The sequence below is a fragment of the Trypanosoma cruzi genome, genomic scaffold (assembly GCF_000209065.1).
Source record: "Trypanosoma cruzi strain CL Brener 1047053516707 genomic scaffold, whole genome shotgun sequence".
Classification (NCBI taxonomy): Eukaryota; Euglenozoa; class Kinetoplastea; order Trypanosomatida; family Trypanosomatidae; genus Trypanosoma; species Trypanosoma cruzi.
This window is the reverse complement of record NW_001849554.1, coordinates 82453-101431: the sequence shown is the minus strand read 5'-3', so window position 1 is coordinate 101431 and position 18979 is coordinate 82453. Positions and strand designations below refer to the sequence as shown.

The window sequence follows — 18979 nt, the reverse complement described above, 5'->3', positions numbered from 1 at the left end:
GCGCATCGAAGCGAAAAAAAAAAAAAAAAAAAGAAAAACTGTTATCTTTTCCTCCCCTTTCTTTCTTTTCTTTTCTTTGCTGGAGGGAGGGAGGGGCAGGGACTCGTCCAGACCGATCTTGCATCTTGCATCTTGCACACACACACACACACACACACGCTGCCTTACGCTTTTTCCCTTATCACTGTGGCGAATTTATTATTATTTTTTTCTTTTGGCTTTTCTGACTGCACCGTGCCGTAAACAACCCGACGCACGCAAAAGCACACAAACACGTCCAGCAACTTGGCACTGGCCTTTCGTTTTTTGCACATCCGTCTTATTATTATTATTATTATTATTATTTGCATCTCTTCTGTGGGCGCGGTGCTCCTCCCTGTTCTCTCCGTGCGGCGCACGCCACGAGTCATTCCTTTTTTTTTTTTTTTTTATTGCATGGATGAATTTCCTTCCGTCTGCTTTTGGTGGACGAGCATCCGCTGCAGATGCAAAGAGCAACTTTGTTTTCCATGGAGGCGATTGACGCATATGTCAAGGAGCTGCAGTCTGGACACGACCGTACTTCAACTGCCCCACCACTGACGGTGGAGAACATTCTGTGCAGAATATACGCGAGGTTTTACAGTAAAGAAGGGCAGCCCCCGCTTCCAGACGGACTGCCCTTCTCATTGAAGCAGGTGCCGTCACTGGCATCTACAGCGGTGCTTCAATCCCGTATTACGGCAATGATTCAGAGCGCCGTGGCGACACGGCCTGTGGTGACGTTGTATGAGTTGGAGGCGGAGGTGTGCCTTACGGAGAATGTTGAGATGTACGCCGAACTTGGTCTTGGCTGCTCCCTTGCGGCATTGCCATGCGTCCGGCACTTGTTTGGTGTGAGTGTGGGCACCAACACAGCCCCTGTCACGAGCACAGAGTTTATGCATTTTCTCCTGTTCGACACGAACGCCCAGGCGCTGCTTTCAGGTGGGGGAGACGCAGGTGATGCCGTCCGCGCCTTCGCGTGCTGCTACAAGGGAGGCAAATACACAAGCATGCAGCTGGGCATTCATATTCAGCACTTTCCTTGGCTGTTGCGATTTGTGCGTCAGGAGGTTGGGAGAACCTCGACGTTTTTCTCAGATTTGTTGAATGAAAATGCATGGTGCTACAAACGCAACAAAGTCATTTATGAGCGTGTTATGCAATCCTTGCATACAGCGATGATGTCACACAAAAACCACGCGGAGGAACCACCTCGTGAGGTGAAGTTTGTTGTGCATGCCTCGCAGGAGGAGGCGATGGGGACGGACTTTCCGCCTGAGATGTGGGGGACGTGCAACGGGTCCGATGGAGGATTATCACTTCATGGCATTCTAAGCGCGGAGTCCTCTTTCTTGCTTGTTGATGTAAGACATGAAATGCACGCGTCGGAAACAGCCAGGGTAGAACAAATGCCACCGATGCCTGTTAGTTCATTCTCCTCTTTGGCGTTTCCTTATGCGGCAGCAGCGACGGTGACGGCAACAGATGCAACAAAGACCACGCCAAAGATGGTAACTTCTGCGCACACGAGAAAGCGTCGGCGTGGGGTGGTTGTGGAGGAACGGACAGAAGTGTTTGAAGAGACGCTAATGCATCCCCTGAAACAGCAAAAAGAGGAGATACAATCAGAGGATGCGCAGACGTCAACTACGGAGGCGGCAGCAGGAGTAGCAGCAGGTTCCACACCGTTGCCGACATTGCTTGAACCTCCTCCTATTCCTCTTGAGAAGGTTCTGTCGATATTGCGTTCTTTGGCGGTTATGCAATCTTCGACTGTTGCAGGGGTGTGTGTCGCTCCATGCGGTGATTTTGCTGTTTTTAGGACATATGCTTCCAAGTTATTATCACGCTTACGACGAGTAGAGAGGGACGCGAAGGAGCATGTTGGTGTCGCGTCGATTAGTAATGATCCTTTTTCTGTCGATGCGGACACACTTCTCCGTTTTTTCTCTTCCAATGAGACATCAGACGTATGGTGCGCATTCCACAATTCCCTTGCTTCCCATGCGAATGCTCCGGAGTGTGGTGAGGGTATGAATACTTCTTCTCCTGGCGAGTTACTACTTCATTGCCTCGAATTGGGATTTGCTGATTTGATGTTTTTACCGCTTGTGGCGACGAAATCATTATTGCCCCTATTGGCCGCACGGAGTTTACTCTTCCGGAGAGTTCTCTTATCAGGGCGTCATACATCAACGGATCTTCTTGTGTTTCACCCACTACAGTTCATTTTTGATGCATCAGCAGAGGGCGTGGATGGGTACCCTTTGGTAACGGTGTTGGATGGCGAGATACTTCTGCGCGGGTTGCAGGATTCAGAGTTTCACCATAAGTTGACTAGTTTGTTAGGGAAGCTTGAGGGCCATGGGGTGTTAACGTCAGTGCCTGAGAGTTGGTTGTATGATGGGTTTCTCTTGCAGGCTGTGCGTAGTCAAATGCGAGACTACTTTAACGGAGCTGAACGCACGGATTTGGAGGCATGTCAAATGGCCTTGCGCATGTTACTTCTGTATTGGTGGCTGGTGGGGATGTGGTGTCATGCGCCACCGTCGTCAAGGATTGCTAACGGGGTTGCGGAAATTCTGCACGGTCTGCGGGATGTGGTCTGGTTGCCTTCTCTATCACGCCATGGCAGTGAGAGTGATGTGAGTGGTGCTGCCCTGCGTGTCGAAAGCTGGCACGCACCTTCTGAATTATTCCCCTTTATTGGCGAATTTAAACGCCATGGTCTACAGGATTTTCTGCATTTTGCCCCTCATGAGATACGAGATGTTCTTTCCCTCTCCAGGCAGAATGGTGACATCAGTCTGTTCCAGCATGCACATAGATTTCTTGACAAGTGGATAGCCGTGGTGCAAAGTGGCATGGAATATGATAATAAATATCTATTACCCAGTCCAATGGGAATGCCTGAGGCACTCACGGCTGCTGTTGCCTTGCGTCTGCTATGTTTGCTGCGAGTGGGCAAACGCATTTCAGTCTTCACCATACGATATCTCTTGCGTCGCATTGCGGAAACCGATGAGGAGGAGGTTCTTATCGATGCGAGGAGACTTCCGATCATACCACTGTCGATGACGCATACGGGCCTGGATGAAAATGGGGAACTTGTCGTGCGTGAGATGGCGACATGTGAGACGGTGTGCTGGGAGCCACTCCCGGATGTGGACAGGACGCATATGCTTGACCGATCCATTAATTTTATTGGGGAAGACTTTTACGAACTCGCTGTTGATGTGCTACGTGTCTCACCTGTTCCATCTCTGGCAACATGGTTAGCGGCTGCAGAGGCATGCAGAAAACGTATTATGGCCGGTCCTGAAATTAATGCGTCCCTCACGGAGCTTTTTCTACGTGTTTTTTCCTACTCGTGCACGTCACATTACAGGCATCTCCTAAGGCGATTTGAGCAGCAAAAACCGGTAATTCCGGGTAGCGCCGCAGAGGCGGCTCTGAGGGGTGTGGTGGATGTTGTGTCAGGCGACAGTCTGGCGGGGCACACGTTTCCTCTTCATGGTCGTTGGAGAAGTCCGGCGGAGGGGTTGTTTTACTGTGGTCCGTACTATCGCGGCTTCTCCGGCCTTACGCTCAAAGTTACCACGCTTTATGGTGCTGCCGTTGATAAGAATAATGATGACACTGTTGGTGAGGATATGACACCGTCTCTGCCCGTTCTCATATTCACAGAACAGCCACATTATGCTGTAGCTGCCGTGCTGCAGAGGATGGGAGTTATAGCGTTGGAGATGTGTACTGAGAAGATTGTGACATTTGGACGAATGAATGCCGTCAATAGTACCGGATTTCACAATAAAATTGCGGAGTGTGCCCCTCGTGTGCAGGAATTTTTGCGCACGCATTACCCGCACTACTATGCCCTTGTGCACTCCCAGGTACGGCATTCCTTGGAGTATTTTAGCACTGTACTTGCTGCAGAGCCGGTTTTGCGGGAGGTGCTTCGGTTTCAGGGGAAAACCTATGTGATGACGCGTACCGTGCGCTGTTGGTATGTGCAGCAGCACAATTGTCTCTACGGTGCGGATGAGGAATTTTTTTCTTTTCTTGCAGCCGACGCGATTGCGGATTTGTTTCTCCCCTTGATGGATGAGGAAGTACGACAGGGGGTGAAGAAGGTCTTGCAGGAGTCTCTACGAGATGCAGAACTTTGCTTTAATGATACCCGGCCGCCTCCGTGCCCACCGACAACAACGGAGTTGCCACCACCACCACCATCATCATCATCGGCAGTGTTGGAAGAAGTGTGGCAAATTTCGGCGGCACCGGCTTTACGCTTTCGTGACCATTTTCCTTTGGGAAAAGACGGGTTTGGCCCCAGGGGAAAAGAGGGCGTTGCCCAAAACACATCAGGGATACTAGGAGGCTTAAAAATGCCGCAGATGAAGCTGCTGTTGTGGGGCGAGGGCGGTTACATGGCTCGTTCACTGCCACAGTGGAAGTGTGATCTCTTTGACTCCGCACACGACGTTCTGCGTGCCATGGAGCACGGTCGCAGTAATGCCGGAGGCGATTCGGAGGATGAAGGCTGCCCATCAACGCCCACTGCACCAACGCCGAAGAAAAAGTCGTCCGCCCGAAGGCGTGCGCGGCGTGGTGGCCGGTCACAGTTTGTTGCTCCTGCGATGGTTGTGCAGGAGAACCGGGAGACCGCCGATTACGCATTGGCAGCGGAGCGTTTTGTTGCGGCGAAGCTGCGGGCGGAGGTGCCACCGGACGTTGATGTTGTGTGGGTAAATGAAAACGGCGAATACGGCACTCCGTACGACATTCTTCTTGTGCGTCGCACTGTGAGAGACGCTCCGTCGACCACGTCAACGGAGATTTTGGCCTACGTGGAGGTGAAGAGCACATGCACGAACGTACGGCGTGACTTTGAGATGTCACTGCGGGAGTTTCTTTTTGCCGCGCGATTTGGTAAGGCGTACAAAATTTATCGCGTGTTTCGCGCCTCCACGAGTGCGACGCATTATATGCATGTAGAGGTGCTGGAGGATGTGGTGAGGTTGTGGCGCACGGGGTCCCTTACAATGACAGGTGGGGTGAAAGTCATGCTGGCTCCGGGCGCGTAAAAGGAACAAGAGAAGGAGTAAAGGGGGTAAACTAACAAAATTAAATGAATTCCCTTATGCTCACTCTTCCTAATCATTTGGATTGTGCGCGTTTGTTTTTTGGGCTGCGGGCGCAATGCAGCGGAAGAGTCGCGACGGGAGTGTGAATAAAACAAACAAATAATAAGCAAAAGGGCAGAGGAATCCGTCAACCCTGATGCATACTGCTTTCTCTATACATGGAGAGTAGCGGAACCGCTGTGGCGCATTGTTTTGCTTTTTTCCTTATTCCACACTGCGCAGAAGACACTGCAAGAGTGGTGCTTCACGGCCGTCTTTTCTTCTTTTCGATTTGTGTGTTTGTGTTTAAGTCCATGGCTTTTCGTGTCACCACCGGATTTTATTATTATTATTATTATTATTATTATTTCCAACAACAATAGTGTTGTGTTTGTCAAATTCTTTTCCAAGGCAACTTCTTTATTTGAGGCTGCGCGCAAGAGTGGTGTTTTATCCTTTTTTCCCTTTTTTTATTATTTTTCCTCACACACAAGGCGTATTCTTTATCTATACATATCTATAGATTAGATACAGGCACACACGCATGAAATGGGCTGCAGCCAATCTTCGGGCAGAAAAGAGGTCAATACTAACTTTGGTGCAACAGGATTGCACGTGGGGCGTGACGGTGATGTCGACCTGACATCCCGCTCGTTAGACATTCTCCTTCCCAAGTACATTGATCTCATTCGACGTGATAAGTTGCATACTGCGCGACGGCTGCACCTGTCGGAGAATAGGCTGTATAACCTCGGTAAGGAATTGACACTGCTGCCGGACATTGAGGAGCTGTACATCGACGGCAATCGCTTTGACCGAGTGCCAGCGGTGCTGGGCTCGATGGAGAACTTACGTCTGATCAACGCCAGCATGAACCCGTTGGGACAACAAGCCCGTGCCTTAGATGTGCTCCCGCGCATGGAGAAGTTGACAAGTGTCATATTGCGTGATTGCTCGTTAAGCGTCATTCCGGAATCTCTTCTGCGCTGCCCCTTCCTAAAGGAGCTGGACCTCTCGCATAACCTCAACATGCAGTTCGCTGGGGTGGAGTTTTCAGCCTTGCCATCACTCCAGATTTTGCGCATCGCCAACTGCGGCATACGAGGGGAAATTCCCACTGGCGTCAGGGGAATCACGACGCTGGTGACGCTTGACATATCGGGAAACTTCTTCAACTTTGATGACTTGGATTTCTTTGGGCCCCACCTTCCACTCACTCTTACGGAGTTGCACCTGCGGGGGATGCATCTCGTGGCTGTCCCGCAAGTTGTTGTGCAGCTACGCAAACTCTCCTACCTTGACCTTGCGGAGAACGCATTAGAGACGTTGGATGTTCTTGCGGGTCGACTAGTAAGGAAATTAGGCCCGTCTAGTGCCTTTTTCGGCACTGCGCCCAACGTCGTGACGGAGGCAAACGAAGACAATGTTAGCGTCGTCTCTCATGGAAGCACACGCATAGGTATGAGTCAACTCAGCCGTGCTGGTCGTATTGCCAACGTTCCTCAGCCCATTCCGCTGAAGAGGCTTTCTCTTCGAGCGTGTGATCTCCGCACTCTACCCAAATACTTTCACAAGCTGACCAACTTAGTTGACATTGACCTGAGTGAGAATGAGCAGCTTAATGATCCTAACATGACACTCTTTTCGCTCAGCAATCTGCAGGTAGTTAACATTGTAGGGTGCCCCTTTGCTGAGAACCGGAACCTTGCGCATAACGAATGGTTCGATATCGCGCATCTCTACAAGCTGCACACAATCAACTGGGAGGTCTGGAAAGGGGTACACAACATGAATCCATACCGGACGAAAGTCCCTTTTGAGATATGCGGATTGCAATTGCAGTACATCAACGGGATTAAGCTCCGCCCCAAGCTTTTTGTTGGCGACGCCGTCCAGACCATCATCAACCTGCTGGTCGATGGATACCTCAAGGTGGATCTGGCATTGGACGATGGGTTAGTATACAGCTACGCCGAGGCCACGCGTGCACTGAACCAGCTGGAGTCCTTCTTCTTTGATTCATCGAAGGACGATGAGAAGCACGTCACTGGGAATACGCAGCGGGGGCGGCCAAAAATGGGAGGCAACACGCATTTTGGAAACGGGAAGCGGTCCCCTTTGCCGTCGTCGTTGCCGAATAAAAAAGTTCGCCGTGATGCCCTCCAAATAGCCATCAGCCGTTACATCTTCTTCCTCACGATGCAAGCGGCGAACTACGACGCCGTCATTGTGCCGCCGGCAGATGTCATGGCCATTCACTACGCTCAGATGACACAGGATCCTATTAGTTACCGCAAAGACTGCGAGGCGATATGTGGGCAGGTGCTCAATTGCAACTACAATCTTTTTTTTCTCGAGCAGAAGATGCGGCCACAGGCGGTGAAGGAGGCCCTGGTGGGTAGCAGGCGGGTGTGGAATATGATAGTGCACACAACCCAAAAGGACCTTTTTTGGTTGCGCTACGAGTTTTGGGAACGCCGCGAAAGGGATTTCCTCGAAAAATCGTCTTCGCCGCAGAATGACAAGACGAACCGGAATGTGGAGAACAGGAATGCCTTCGCTGCTGACGACGCGAAGGCGCCAACAACACCACCATCATCACCATCACCAAAAACACCATCACCAAAAACGCCACCAACAGCCTTTGCCGCTGTTAAGGTGCCATGTGCACCACCGTATAACGGCGCGGACCTTGGCAACCTTTCCAACGTGGACGCTGTGGGGGATCTTTGCTCCGTGCTGGACTTTTCCATCACGGCGCACTTCACCGAGCAGGGCACGGATCGCTTTGTGGCCTCCCTGGTTAGATTTTTCTCCGTGAACAAACGTTTTCTAGACTGTGCGGAGTCCATCGCAGGGCAGCACCTGGACTGGACGCGATATGTCAAGTATCTTGCGCTTTATGCCCAGATTCAACGACTTAAGCAACCGAAGCAGCAAGAAAAACGTGTCAGCCAGCTAGAGATGGCGTCCGGGAACAATTCTTTTGTGTCGCCGGATGCGTATTTACCGCAGCCGATGGTCACAGAGGAATTACTTCCAAAGGTGCCTCAACGGCAGCTGACAAGGCTGGGCCTTCGAGCTGGATTGGCCTACGCGCGCGCCAATAGCGTCGGCACTAGCCAACGCGGAAGCATAGAGCAATCGCGGAATGATTCGCCGGTAACCGGACGGAACAGTGATGCTGGAGGACGCCGTTTGCAGCAAGGCATGCCGATGTCCGAGCCAGTACCAACGATTGGCATTTCATTGCTGCTTTACAGCCATCGCACTCTACATGCAAAGTACTATCAGGCATTGGCGCTCCTGGGCATTGAAACCATTGACATTGACTGGGATGAAACGTACGACGCGGTGGAGGCGACCATGCGAGCATGGATGCTGCTCTATGATGAGCTCTATGTAAAGGATGCCGAGGGTGCGTTTTGTCTTGGTGACGGGTTAAATTGCTTTCATGGAAACGATGACAAGAAGGAAACCTCTCAGAGTGAACCAAGAACTGCTATAAGGCGCCCCGGGTCGAAGCGTGTCAGTCGTTTACTTAGGCGCACCATCCTTTGCAGCGCCGGTGGTGAGCATGTCATTTTTTGATAATTGTGGAAGTAAAAAAAAAAAAAAAAAGAAAAGTTATTGCATCCATCCGTACATACATGCGTGCACACGTGCATATATAAATAAATATATGGGCTGAGAAGAGGAAAGAAAAGGAAAAAAAAAAGGGGGGCGAAGTAAAAGGATACCGGGGCAAAGAGGTAGGCATGAGGAGAGGGCGGTCGAGGTTGACATCATGATACTGACATCTCTCTGTATATATGTGTAGTGTGAAGGAAGAGGAAATGAACAATGCGGCGTGCATTTAAAATTCTTTCTGCGGGTACATATGGCCTTTATCGTTTCTCCCATGCGCACTTTTGCTCCCTTCTCGGTCTCCTCATCCGTTGGTTTATTTGATGGGGGAAGGGAGTGGGTTGGGACGGGTTGAGAATAGGGCAGGAGGACCGAATGAAGGATAAAATAATACATGTCTCCAAGAAGGGGGAAAAAACAAACGAACGGAAAAACAAAACGAACATGAGGCGAAGAGGGAGTACAACAGGAAAGAGAAGTGAGAGAGAGGGATAGAAAAAAAGGGAGGAACGAAAAAGAGAAACAAACAAACAAATATTAGTGCCTGATGATGAAGGGAGAGATAACCCTGTACGGCTTCTGCGCGGGTAATCTTGTTTGTTATCAAGATAAGCAAACAAGCATATATATTTTTTTTTTTTTCTTGTTTTGGTGGCTTATATGGAGACATTTGCAGCGAAAAGCCGGGAGAGTAGAGGACATGAAAGAAGACGCAACGAACGGAACTTTCCCTCTTTTTAAATTCTCTTTCCATTTTTGTACGTGTGTAATTGTATGGGTGGAGCTCTAAGTGTATATCAATGCAACACGCAATATATATATGTTGTGTGTGTGTGTGCCTGTGTGAGCGTTGGGGTGTTTCAATGCCCTGTCGTAATATGATGATTGTGCTGCGGTGTGTTTTTAGGCCTTGCATTGGGCGGAGTGAAGGAGTGTAATATAATAATAAATTTTTTTTCCTCTTTTTTTTTGTGTGTGTTTGTCTGCAGTATCTAAACAGATTTAGTGAGGTTTATTTGCTCACAAAGAGACAATTGTTGTTGTTTTGGAGAAGGAGGCCTGCATTTACGAAGCAGGCAACGTCAAAAAGACGTGCGTTTCACACGAAGGAACTGCAGAGGAACTCAATTTTCTGGACAAAATCGGGTAAAGATCGTCTATTGCGTTTACCCCAGGGAACGGAAAGGAGTCCAAAGAAGGTGGAATTTGCGTGTGTTTGTCTGTGTGCGTGACTGGTGGGCGAAACCCGCTGAGGCAAGGAAGAGGCACCATCCAAGAGAGAAGGAATAAAAGAGGAATATATTAGAGACACCCCCTCTGGCAATGTCGACACCGTTGTCAAGGGAGGGGAAGAGGAGTGTGCACAAACCGACTGCCACCCGGGACAAGCCGACGGCGACGACTCCTCTCCGTATGTCCCTGAGGCGGAAAGAGATTCCAGAGGAAAAGGAACGAGGCCCCTTGCGGATGAGCAAATTAACCGCCATATGCCCTACGCGTAGCACAGTGAGCCGGCTCAGTGCGGTACCGTTAATGAATAATAGACGACCTCCCTCAAGCATTGGATCAGCGACCGTCTCGACGACGCCAGTGGCGCGTCCTGCGACAGGCAGTCGGTTGACAACGCGTCGCAGTACGGTAAAGAAGTCACCACGCGTTACACAGTCTCTTAGAGGCCAGTCTAGCGTCCATGATGACTCTCCGGAACCTGCTGCGCCTATTTCCTCGGTTGTTACCGTAAATGCTATGCCGTTGGTGACGTTTTCACCCTCTGTTGATACTGGACCGCGAAGCCTTGGCACCAAGACGCAAAGTAAAGCAGATGTGGGACAGTACAATGTCCCTTTTACCATCAAGGGACCATATGTGCGAGTGGCGGTGGTAAGAGCAAGTGCATCTATATGGGCCGCGAATGGGGAAACTGGTACTATTGACGTTTACAGTAGCGTCTCCGGCTTGTTGTCGACGCGACTTCCTGCACGTACCACGGCGGGTGGTGAAATTATTAAGCCAACGGCACTGAAAGAGACACCAACTCATCTCTGGGTGGGCTACGATGACGGATCCGTTGTGGTGCATGACCATCTTTGCCTTGTGCCGCTAACTATGGGATGCTTCCATAAGGCTCCTGTTATAGCCTTTTGCGTTTTGTCTAATGGTATTACCGTCAGTGGCTCTTCTGACATGGCGTTTGTTCGATGGGACAAGGAAGAGAAGAATTTTGAAGCCATCTCACGGATATTTGGTGTCTCAGAATTGCATCAAGGCTTAACATGCATGGCGGCATTTGGCGCCAACATTGTCTTGTGTGGTTCCATGTCCGGTGCCATTGTTGCGGTGGATTGTGCCTCTGGACTGCAGATTGCAACACTTCGTGGGCACGCCAATCGTGTGAACGCGCTCACTTTAATGGGGAATCTTATTTTCTCAGCTTCTGAAGATGGTTACGTGAATGTGTGGAATGTGAAGGTAGATGAAACGTTTCCGGAGGTAATGCTGCAAAAGAACTTTTATTTATTGAAGTGTATTCCTCTTCAGGTTGCCGTTCGCGACCTTGTCATTCACGAGGGGTCCCGTAGTCTGTGGGTTGCCTACGCCGACGGGCTTGTGGAACGCTGGAGTGCAAACCCAGACGATGACTTTGGCGTGGAGCAAGTGGTGCGTGGGGCGTTTGTTGACGTTGATGAGTCGCAAGAGCACCAGAAGCAGCGACAGGAAGTTATCTCCCTGGACTGCATCAGAAATGTGGATACAATGCGGGTGCTGGCATTGGGCAGCAATGGCATCAGTAAGGTGTGGTGCGGCCTCCGAAACACAGTGGAGGAATCGCTTCAGCAGGCTATAAATGACATGAACGCCATCATTACCCAAGACACCACCGAAGCCGCTGCATGGGAGCAGAAGGCTCTCATATTAAGAGAAAAGGAGGTGCAACGTAAAGAAAAATATGGAGGTCTTTTGACTCGTCTTCATGCACGACGTCTGCTTCTTGCCTACTACACGAAGTGGCGGGCGCGCATTAATTTCCACCGCCTGCGTGGCAGGCAGCAGGAGGAAATCTGCCTCACTCTTGAGGAACGTCACCAATTTCGGCTTGTGCGTCGCTATTTCAGCATATGGTGCGAATTTTATGATCGCGAGCAGCGACGCTTCAGAAGACAGCTCACCGCGGCTGCGCTGGAGCGACTATCCCACCAGACATGGGTCGTGCGGCTGCTCTTTAGGTGGCGAGGCGTGGTTTCGCGCCGCAAAGCACTGCGACGGCAGGGGGAAATTGTAAAGGCCTTTGCTCGAGTTTCCAATGGGTTGATTTTAGGAGAATTCTTTACTCGTTGGAAGTGTTATGATGCCATGCGACGTGGTGTACTGCCGGAAGAAAAACTTGCACTTTTGGTTGGGAAGTCTCGACAACGTGTTCTGCGACAGGCGTATGAAGACTGGAAAATGTCCTACGCAAGTCGAGGACAAAATGCAGTGGGAGCCTCTGTGGCACCTGCTGCAACCGGTGCTGTGACTAAGAGTAGCAATCGTGCAGCCTGTGCCGCAGGATTTGCGGAGGCTTACGCAAAGGTGACAATAGAGAGAGGGCGTCGCCGGGTGTTTTCTGCATGGCGTCGGTGGCATGAGTACCGTTGCGGCATTGTCTCGTTGCGAGCATTGGCTATCGTGAGGGAAAAACAATGCCAACGAAATATTCTGTATCGGGCGCTGCTCTTTTGGCAACTGTTTTGCAGGAAACGTCGCTTCGAGAAACTCTCGCAGGATGTTGAGGAGGTGGAGAAGCGTCTTAGGCATGCGGAGGAAACACATGTCGATATCTTTGATAAGCTACAGCTTCAGAAACGACTGGAGCAGCTGCGTAGACAACAAGAAGAGGATCAGCGGCTTTTACATGAAGAGATTACACGGACAGAAGAACTCAACGCTGACCGCGAGGTGCTTCGTCGGCTTTTAGATCGTTCCGGTTGCATTGATGAGGATGCAACGGCGAGGGCATCGAGTGCCCTTTTTAGTCCCGCCGTACTGAAGCAGCTTCCTATAGGAGAAGCCATGGCGTTTGTTATGGCGCGGATGAAGGGCATGGTACTGAACATCTACACGGATATACAACTGTTTCGTCAGATCAAAGACCGTTTGCGCTGCGGCACGACGGCAGCTGTTATTTTCCTGGAGGGCTTTCAAGAAGTGAAGAGACTTGTCGTGACTTTTTCAAAGAAGCAATCTGTAAACGTGTGGCGCAGCGGGGAGCGATGGCCTCTGACAACTGAGATTCTCGAAAACCTTCCGCTGCACCCTTGTGCCACCGTTGTGCAGGGTATTAAGACAATGGTGGTTGCGTACGACATGGTCGGTGCGGCCGACATTGAGACAGTGTCAGGGACACGGGCCGAGATTGTGACCAATGCAGACCTGCTGTTTATGCTCTGGAGGGCCTGCTACACCGCCCGCAAGCCGCCACTTCCCGTAAACAACAGGGTCTCTTCGCGATTTTAAGCATTCTTTGATCCTTTGAGTGTATTTTTCATATTTATTAATTTCTAGTCCCTTTGTGTGTGTATGCGTTTGCAACAAAGAGGAAAATAGAAGAGAATGTAACAACTGCTGGACTGATGGGAATTTGCAGCCAAAGCCGCCACGCTTCGTGCAAATGGAAACCAAGGGTCTGCTGAGGCGTGTATGTGTGAATATTCAATGTAGAAGATATGCACACTTTTTGTTTGAGATTACAGAAATGAGAACAACCAAGGGGATAAAAGCATTACCTCTTCTGTTTGCATCGACTGATTGCTGCAGCGTATTTACTCACATAGATTCATTTTTAATTTTCTTTGTCTTTGCCTTTTTTTTTTTTTTTTTGATGTAAACACACGGTATTTCCGAACCTGACTTTGCTCAAGCTAGAAAAAGCTTACTTGCAAACTTGGATGAATGGATGGGCTGCGTGCGGCTTCATTCTCTTTCTTCCCGCCGTCTCCCTGTGGATTCTTCAAGTGGGATTTGACTATCACGGGGCAGCGCTGTGCCTGATCAACATGTTTGTACCGTTATTCACAGCATGTGCCTTATGGCTGCGCTCTGAAGTATTGGCTCGGAAATACATAAAGTATGCAGACCATCACTGCAGACGAGGGGACGAAACGCGTGCTCGCGCTGCCGGTGTTTCACGAGTCTCGCCTGTCTTGCCTGCTGTGCTATCACTAATAATGTTTCTATATACTTTTTGGCATGTTGTTGCGGCGGTTTTGTTTTTGTTGGTAGAAACAGGCTTATGGTAGCATGAATCCGTGCTTGATGGATGCGGGGGCGATATTCTTTTTTGTTCGTGCGATAAAGGAGACTACAATTGTGAGCGAATGCTTCTTCTTTTTTTCTTTTCTTAATGCTACTTGTGGGTACGCCGGTGAATTAGGCTTTTGAGAGAATTTTGTTGGCTGATCACCAGTTCACCCAAACGACCTCTCAAATCCAGGCAGCATTACATGCAAAAATGGCAGTGGTGTTTCTTTGCCAACCGTTTTTTTGCTTTTGCGAAAAGGCTCTCTAAATCCTTTTTTTTTTTTTTGTGTGTGTTACTTGTGTTGTCGTCTTGCGCGCACTTTTGCTGTGCATGCAGGAATAGTCTTGAACGCTAGAAACAAGCTACTCACAATGTTTCGCCAGCTCCGCCAGCTTTGCTGCGCGCTGCTCCTGTTGCTGTGCACTGGTGGCGGCCTCGTCATTGCGGTGCCGCACCATTGCGTGTTTGATCTCTTGCCACGGAACGTTGGCGAAGTGACGGGCGGGGAGGAGCCGGCCAGTCCTGTCACTGTGTCCGTGGGCAGTGACTGGGCGCCCCTCCGAATCAAGGTGTTTGCGGATGACCTGGAGGGGTTGGGGGGATTCTGCACCAGGGCCGGGGAGCATATAAACATGTTTTTTGGCAAGGAGATGGTCTGCCAGGAGGAGGACATTCTGACGGAGGAGAAGGTGGACATTCTCGAGAACGTGATTCTTCCCGAGGCGGCGAAGATGCACAGCGAGCGTCTGCTGGTGCGGCCACTGGATGGCCCGCTGGTCGTGCCGAGGTTCCGTGAGGGCAGTGTTTGCGGGAAGTTTCCAGTGCCGGAGGAGGACCACACGGATGGGGTGCCCGATGCGGACATGGTGCTGTACGCGACTGCTGTTCCGACGTTCAAGCCGACCTTTGCGTGGGCGATGCCGTGCGCGACGTTGGGCCCGCGAGGGCGTCCTGTTGTTGGCGTCATCAACTACAACCCGCGCCACATCGAGAACACGTCGCAGCACATCCGCGTGGCTGTGCACGAGATGGCGCACGCCCTCGGCTTCATTGTGGCGGACATGGAGGAGCAGGCGCTGGTGAAGCGGGAGGTGGGTGTGCGTGGGAGGAGCAGTGTCCGCGTTGTGAATTCCCGGAATACACTGGAGCAGGCAAGGCGCCACTACGGCTGCGAGTCCGCGCCGGGCATGGAGCTGGAGTTTGCGCCGCCAATGCGGAATCCAGCGGCGCCAGGAGGGAAAGCAACACCACCACCACCACCAGCACCAGGAGCACCAGGAGCACCAGCAAAAGTATCACCGAAGCCATCATCATCAGAAACAGCACCTTCAGCAGGAACACCACCAACTCTATCTGCACAATCAGCACCGGAGGCGCCATCACCGGGTTCAGCGGCACTACAGGGACCGGGGCAACCACCACAAACATCGTCAGCAGTTCAACAACCATCCGCGCCATCAGCAACACAATCAGCGAGTTTGCCGGGTTCAGCGGCTGCACCACCTGTTCCGCGTCAGCTGGTGATTCGGACTGTCACAGATGCGGAACGAAAGGCAGAAAAGGAGGGGCCCAGACGTCCCAATGCCCGACCCAGATCAGGGCTTACCGATGGTCCACCAATGCAGCTACCAAGAGGAGTTCCATCAGGAGTAAGAGGAAGAGCAGGAAGTGGAGCTGGTAGGCCACCAGCGAGGCCAGGCGCAGGAGGAGCAAGGGGTGAGCAAACTCTCAAGCTGCGTGCGGCCCAACATATTTCCGCATCAACGCAGGCAGCGGCGGACGGAACCCTCTCAACGGGCACCACGCTCACGGTGGTGGAGAAGCAGTGGAGGCCGCCTTCGTGGCTTGGCCTGATGTCTCACTGGGGACGGCGGAACGCAAAGGATGAGCTGATGGCGAGCTTCGTTGTTTCCGGCTACTACACCGCGATCACGATGGCACTGTTCACCGACCTCGGCTACTACAAGGCAAACTTCGAGATGGCGGAGCCGATGAGCTGGGGCAGCGGAGCCGGCTGCGCGCTGCTGACCGACAAGTGCGTGACGGACGGTGCCACGCTGTACCCTGATATGTTCTGCACCGACTCGAGCGACGCCACTCTGCGGTGCACGTCTGATCGCCAGTCGCTGGGGGCCTGCGCAATTTACCAGGACGATAACATCCCACCGGAGTTCCAGTACTTCGCCACCAAGCAGGGCTCCAGGCGAGGGGCCATGATGGAGTACTGCCCCTTCATCGCGCCAATGAATGGCACTGGATGCATGGATGGCGACGAGGCCATCATGCCTGGGAGCGTTGTTGGCCCGTCCTCGCGCTGCTTGACTGGGGAGAACCTCCGGATGGGCAGTACGGTTGTTGGTGACGTGTGCGTGCAGTTGAGGTGTGGTGAGGGCACGCTAAGTGTGCGGTACAGGGGCAGCGAGGAGTGGCATCCCTGTGCACCGGGTCAGACGCTGACGCCCCCGGCGCCATTCACGGCGGGCAGCATAAGATGCCCCTTGTTCAGCGATGTCTGCCTCACCATGTTGAAGCACAGTGATGCGAGCAGCACCGACGTGGAAAGCCACCCGAAACACCTTGCGATGATCAGAAATAACGATGGCAGCGCTCTGGCGGTCACTTCTGCGCCGCTTCTTCTCCTCCTCATTGTGATCGGCACGGTGATTGTCGCACCCTGACCCGTACCTGTTGCCGACACCGCACCTCCCCTGCTCCATGGGCCTCGCTTGGAATCCTTTTGCTATAGGAGCTCAGACATTTTCTTTTTTTTTTTCTTTTTTTTCCTTTTTTTTCCTTTTTTTCCTTTTTTTTCTTTTTTTTCTTTTTTTCTTTTTTTCTTGTTTTCTTGTTTTCTTGTTTTCTTTTTTTTTTCTTTTCTTTTTTTATTTTTATAATACGATGTTTTTTATTGCTTTGTTTTTTGTCGCGGTGAGCCGAAGTCTTTTCGCTCTCTCCCGGCTACAAGAGTGCCTGTGACTTCTCATTGGCCTCACCGCCCGGCGGAGGACATTGTGTAAGGTGTGTGTAGGACGTTTGCTTTGGAAATGACCGGTGCTGAAGTCATGCATCCCCTCTGGCTGTGGTGCATCTGTGTGTTCGGAGGCGTGTTGGCGGAGCGACAGCGCAGGGAACTGACTTCTTCCCCATTTCCCAATATTTTTCCTTTACTATTATTATTGCGCACTGCGACATCCCGTGAAAACGCGCCGAGGGTTTTGAAAGAAGCCTTTTTTTGTTGATGGCGGAGGCGCCTGATAATAGGTTTTTCTTTTTTTCTCTTTTCTGGACGGGCACCGAATGGATGTGCGGGTGTTTTACTTCCTTCTTGTTGGGCTCACTGGGGATGTGTCAGCGCTCTGTGGCGGTAGTTGTGTTGTGTTTTTGGAGTGGAGGCGGGTCTAGCCCGATTGCCTGTTTCTTCTTTTTTGTTGTGTCTGCTTACGAGATTTTTTGGCTGTGCTTTGCATTTGTAGGGTATGGGACGGTTGCGTAGTTCGTGGGTAGCGCGCGATGCTTTTCGGGAGCTAAACCTTTTTTTGCTTCAACGTGCGTGGCACTTCACCGCGCTTGGCAATTATGCCATTGCAGCTGATTACGTCATTCGCATGCTGAATCGCTGCCCGAGGGATCCTGTGTGTCTTCTGTTGGGCGAAATTGTTGCGAAGTTTACGCAACAGGACGCGTTTTTGGCGAAATGCCGAGAGGCACAGCGACGTCTGTGTGTGCAGAATAACGTTGTTGATGCGTTGCAGCTTGTCTCTGAGGAAACAGCGAGGGAAAAGCTGCGTATGTGGCTGGAAATGGCGAGGGATGCCCCAGCGATTGAGGGGCCTATTGAGGAGCAGATGATTGTTCAAGAGAGTGAGCCATTTACAGATACAAGGAGCTCTGTGCGCATGATGGCGCAGCGTGTATCTACACTTCCACTTGTGGAGTTGCAGGAGCCAAAACAAAGTGTCTACGGCCGAGGGATTTATGCACTGGCTCGTATTAATTCTAGCACGCCTGTAATGCTGGACCAGCCATTTCTTGTGCAGCGGATGCGTGACGACGCGTGTGCGCATTGCTTGGCTACAATCGGTAGGAGTGGTGCATCTGCAGGTGGCGTGCGATGTGCACATTGTGATCGGGAGACTTATTGTAGCGTGGCTTGTCGTGATGCGGCGTGGCGTGAGTATCATGTCTGCGCCTGTGTTTCCCGCAACGAAATGTACGCGTTTTGGGAGGGGGCAATGCGTGAGCGGCTGCTGTCGGATAAGATGGAGGAGTCGCGTGCGGCTCTTGCCTGTCTTGCAGTGGCCAAGCTTTGCGTATTGTCTACGGTGCAGCAGATGCATCCACTTGCGTTGCCGCGAATTTGTTCGCTGCGTGGGCGTGCGGACTACGATGCTTCCACGGCGCTCAGTGAGGTGGGCGCGCTTGCTGTAACGTTGGCGACGGCGCTCCGTCAGACGCATCTTTACATGGAGGAGTTGTTGTCTCTTTTTGCGATTGTACAGACGAATGAGTTTTTGCTTCCCAGTGGCATGGCTCTCTATCACGGCTATTCCTTTCTCAACCACAGCTGCGAGCCAAACTGTGCCCTGCTGGGGTCGGGCGCAGCGAACCGCCGTCTTGTAACGCTGCGGGACGTGCGGGAGGGGGAGCAGCTGTTTATTAATTATAACGCAAGCCTTACAACGCGCGTGTCCTACGCGGACCGACGCGCGCTCTGTCAGCAACGGCACTTTGAGTGCTTCTGTCCCAAGTGCGTCCGACAGGAGTGAAAGAGAAGTGCTCTTTTTTTTTTTTTCTTTTCTGTTGTTTGTGGTTGGGGTCTGAGGAGAGGCTTCCACCGTGACGGCAGTGAGGGGGATCATGAGCTAAGAGAAGGAACAAAAGGGTAGCGGGAAAAAATTGGGTAAAGTTGACGTCAGCGTGGCGA

General features: G+C 51.5%; 5 protein-coding genes across 5 annotated transcripts, besides 22 other annotated features; all 5 read left to right on the top strand.

The window, feature by feature from the left end:
* Positions 1-6383: part of a sequence feature (areas merged during assembly that could not be assigned to a particular haplotype. This can correspond to areas where the two haplotypes were merged or to regions with more than two copies in the genome that were merged during assembly.) that runs on past the window's edge.
* Positions 14-38: a microsatellite.
* Positions 45-78: a sequence feature (A-rich).
* Positions 136-158: a microsatellite.
* Positions 320-345: a microsatellite.
* Tc00.1047053510303.180 (hypothetical protein, conserved) lies at positions 486-5111 on the top strand (the record flags this gene model as incomplete). Its single annotated transcript, XM_814513.1, has 1 exon — positions 486-5111. One exon carries the CDS (start codon positions 486-488, stop codon positions 5109-5111), a length of 4626 nt encoding a protein of 1541 aa, XP_819606.1.
* Positions 5491-5519: a microsatellite.
* On the top strand, positions 5700-8741 carry Tc00.1047053510303.170 (hypothetical protein, conserved; the record flags this gene model as incomplete). The annotated part of the gene is made up of 1 exon (XM_814512.1): positions 5700-8741. The coding sequence occupies one exon, from the start codon at positions 5700-5702 to the stop codon at positions 8739-8741; it is 3042 nt and encodes a 1013-aa protein (XP_819605.1).
* Positions 6384-6711: a sequence feature (heterozygous, non-Esmeraldo-like haplotype).
* Positions 6712-7293: a sequence feature (areas merged during assembly that could not be assigned to a particular haplotype. This can correspond to areas where the two haplotypes were merged or to regions with more than two copies in the genome that were merged during assembly.).
* Positions 7294-8560: a sequence feature (areas merged during assembly that could not be assigned to a particular haplotype. This can correspond to areas where the two haplotypes were merged or to regions with more than two copies in the genome that were merged during assembly.).
* Positions 7729-7790: a microsatellite.
* Positions 8561-14378: a sequence feature (heterozygous, non-Esmeraldo-like haplotype).
* Positions 8782-8834: a microsatellite.
* Positions 9713-9735: a sequence feature (AT_rich).
* Positions 10101-13271, top strand: Tc00.1047053510303.160 (hypothetical protein, conserved; the record flags this gene model as incomplete). Its single annotated transcript, XM_814511.1, has 1 exon — positions 10101-13271. One exon carries the CDS (start codon positions 10101-10103, stop codon positions 13269-13271), a length of 3171 nt encoding a protein of 1056 aa, XP_819604.1.
* Positions 13594-13634: a sequence feature (A-rich).
* Positions 14379-15658: a sequence feature (areas merged during assembly that could not be assigned to a particular haplotype. This can correspond to areas where the two haplotypes were merged or to regions with more than two copies in the genome that were merged during assembly.).
* Tc00.1047053510303.140 (surface protease GP63, putative) lies at positions 14427-16733 on the top strand (the record flags this gene model as incomplete). Its single annotated transcript, XM_814510.1, has 1 exon — positions 14427-16733. The coding sequence occupies one exon, from the start codon at positions 14427-14429 to the stop codon at positions 16731-16733; it is 2307 nt and encodes a 768-aa protein (XP_819603.1).
* Positions 15298-15424: a microsatellite.
* Positions 15659-16351: a sequence feature (heterozygous, non-Esmeraldo-like haplotype).
* Positions 16352-17219: a sequence feature (areas not merged during assembly with more than two copies in the genome that could not be assigned to a particular haplotype).
* Positions 16813-16945: a sequence feature (A-rich).
* Positions 17220-17238: a sequence feature (areas merged during assembly that could not be assigned to a particular haplotype. This can correspond to areas where the two haplotypes were merged or to regions with more than two copies in the genome that were merged during assembly.).
* Positions 17239-17481: a sequence feature (areas merged during assembly that could not be assigned to a particular haplotype. This can correspond to areas where the two haplotypes were merged or to regions with more than two copies in the genome that were merged during assembly.).
* Positions 17482-18979: part of a sequence feature (heterozygous, non-Esmeraldo-like haplotype) that runs on past the window's edge.
* On the top strand, positions 17532-18821 carry Tc00.1047053510303.119 (hypothetical protein, conserved; the record flags this gene model as incomplete). The annotated part of the gene is made up of 1 exon (XM_814526.1): positions 17532-18821. The coding sequence occupies one exon, from the start codon at positions 17532-17534 to the stop codon at positions 18819-18821; it is 1290 nt and encodes a 429-aa protein (XP_819619.1).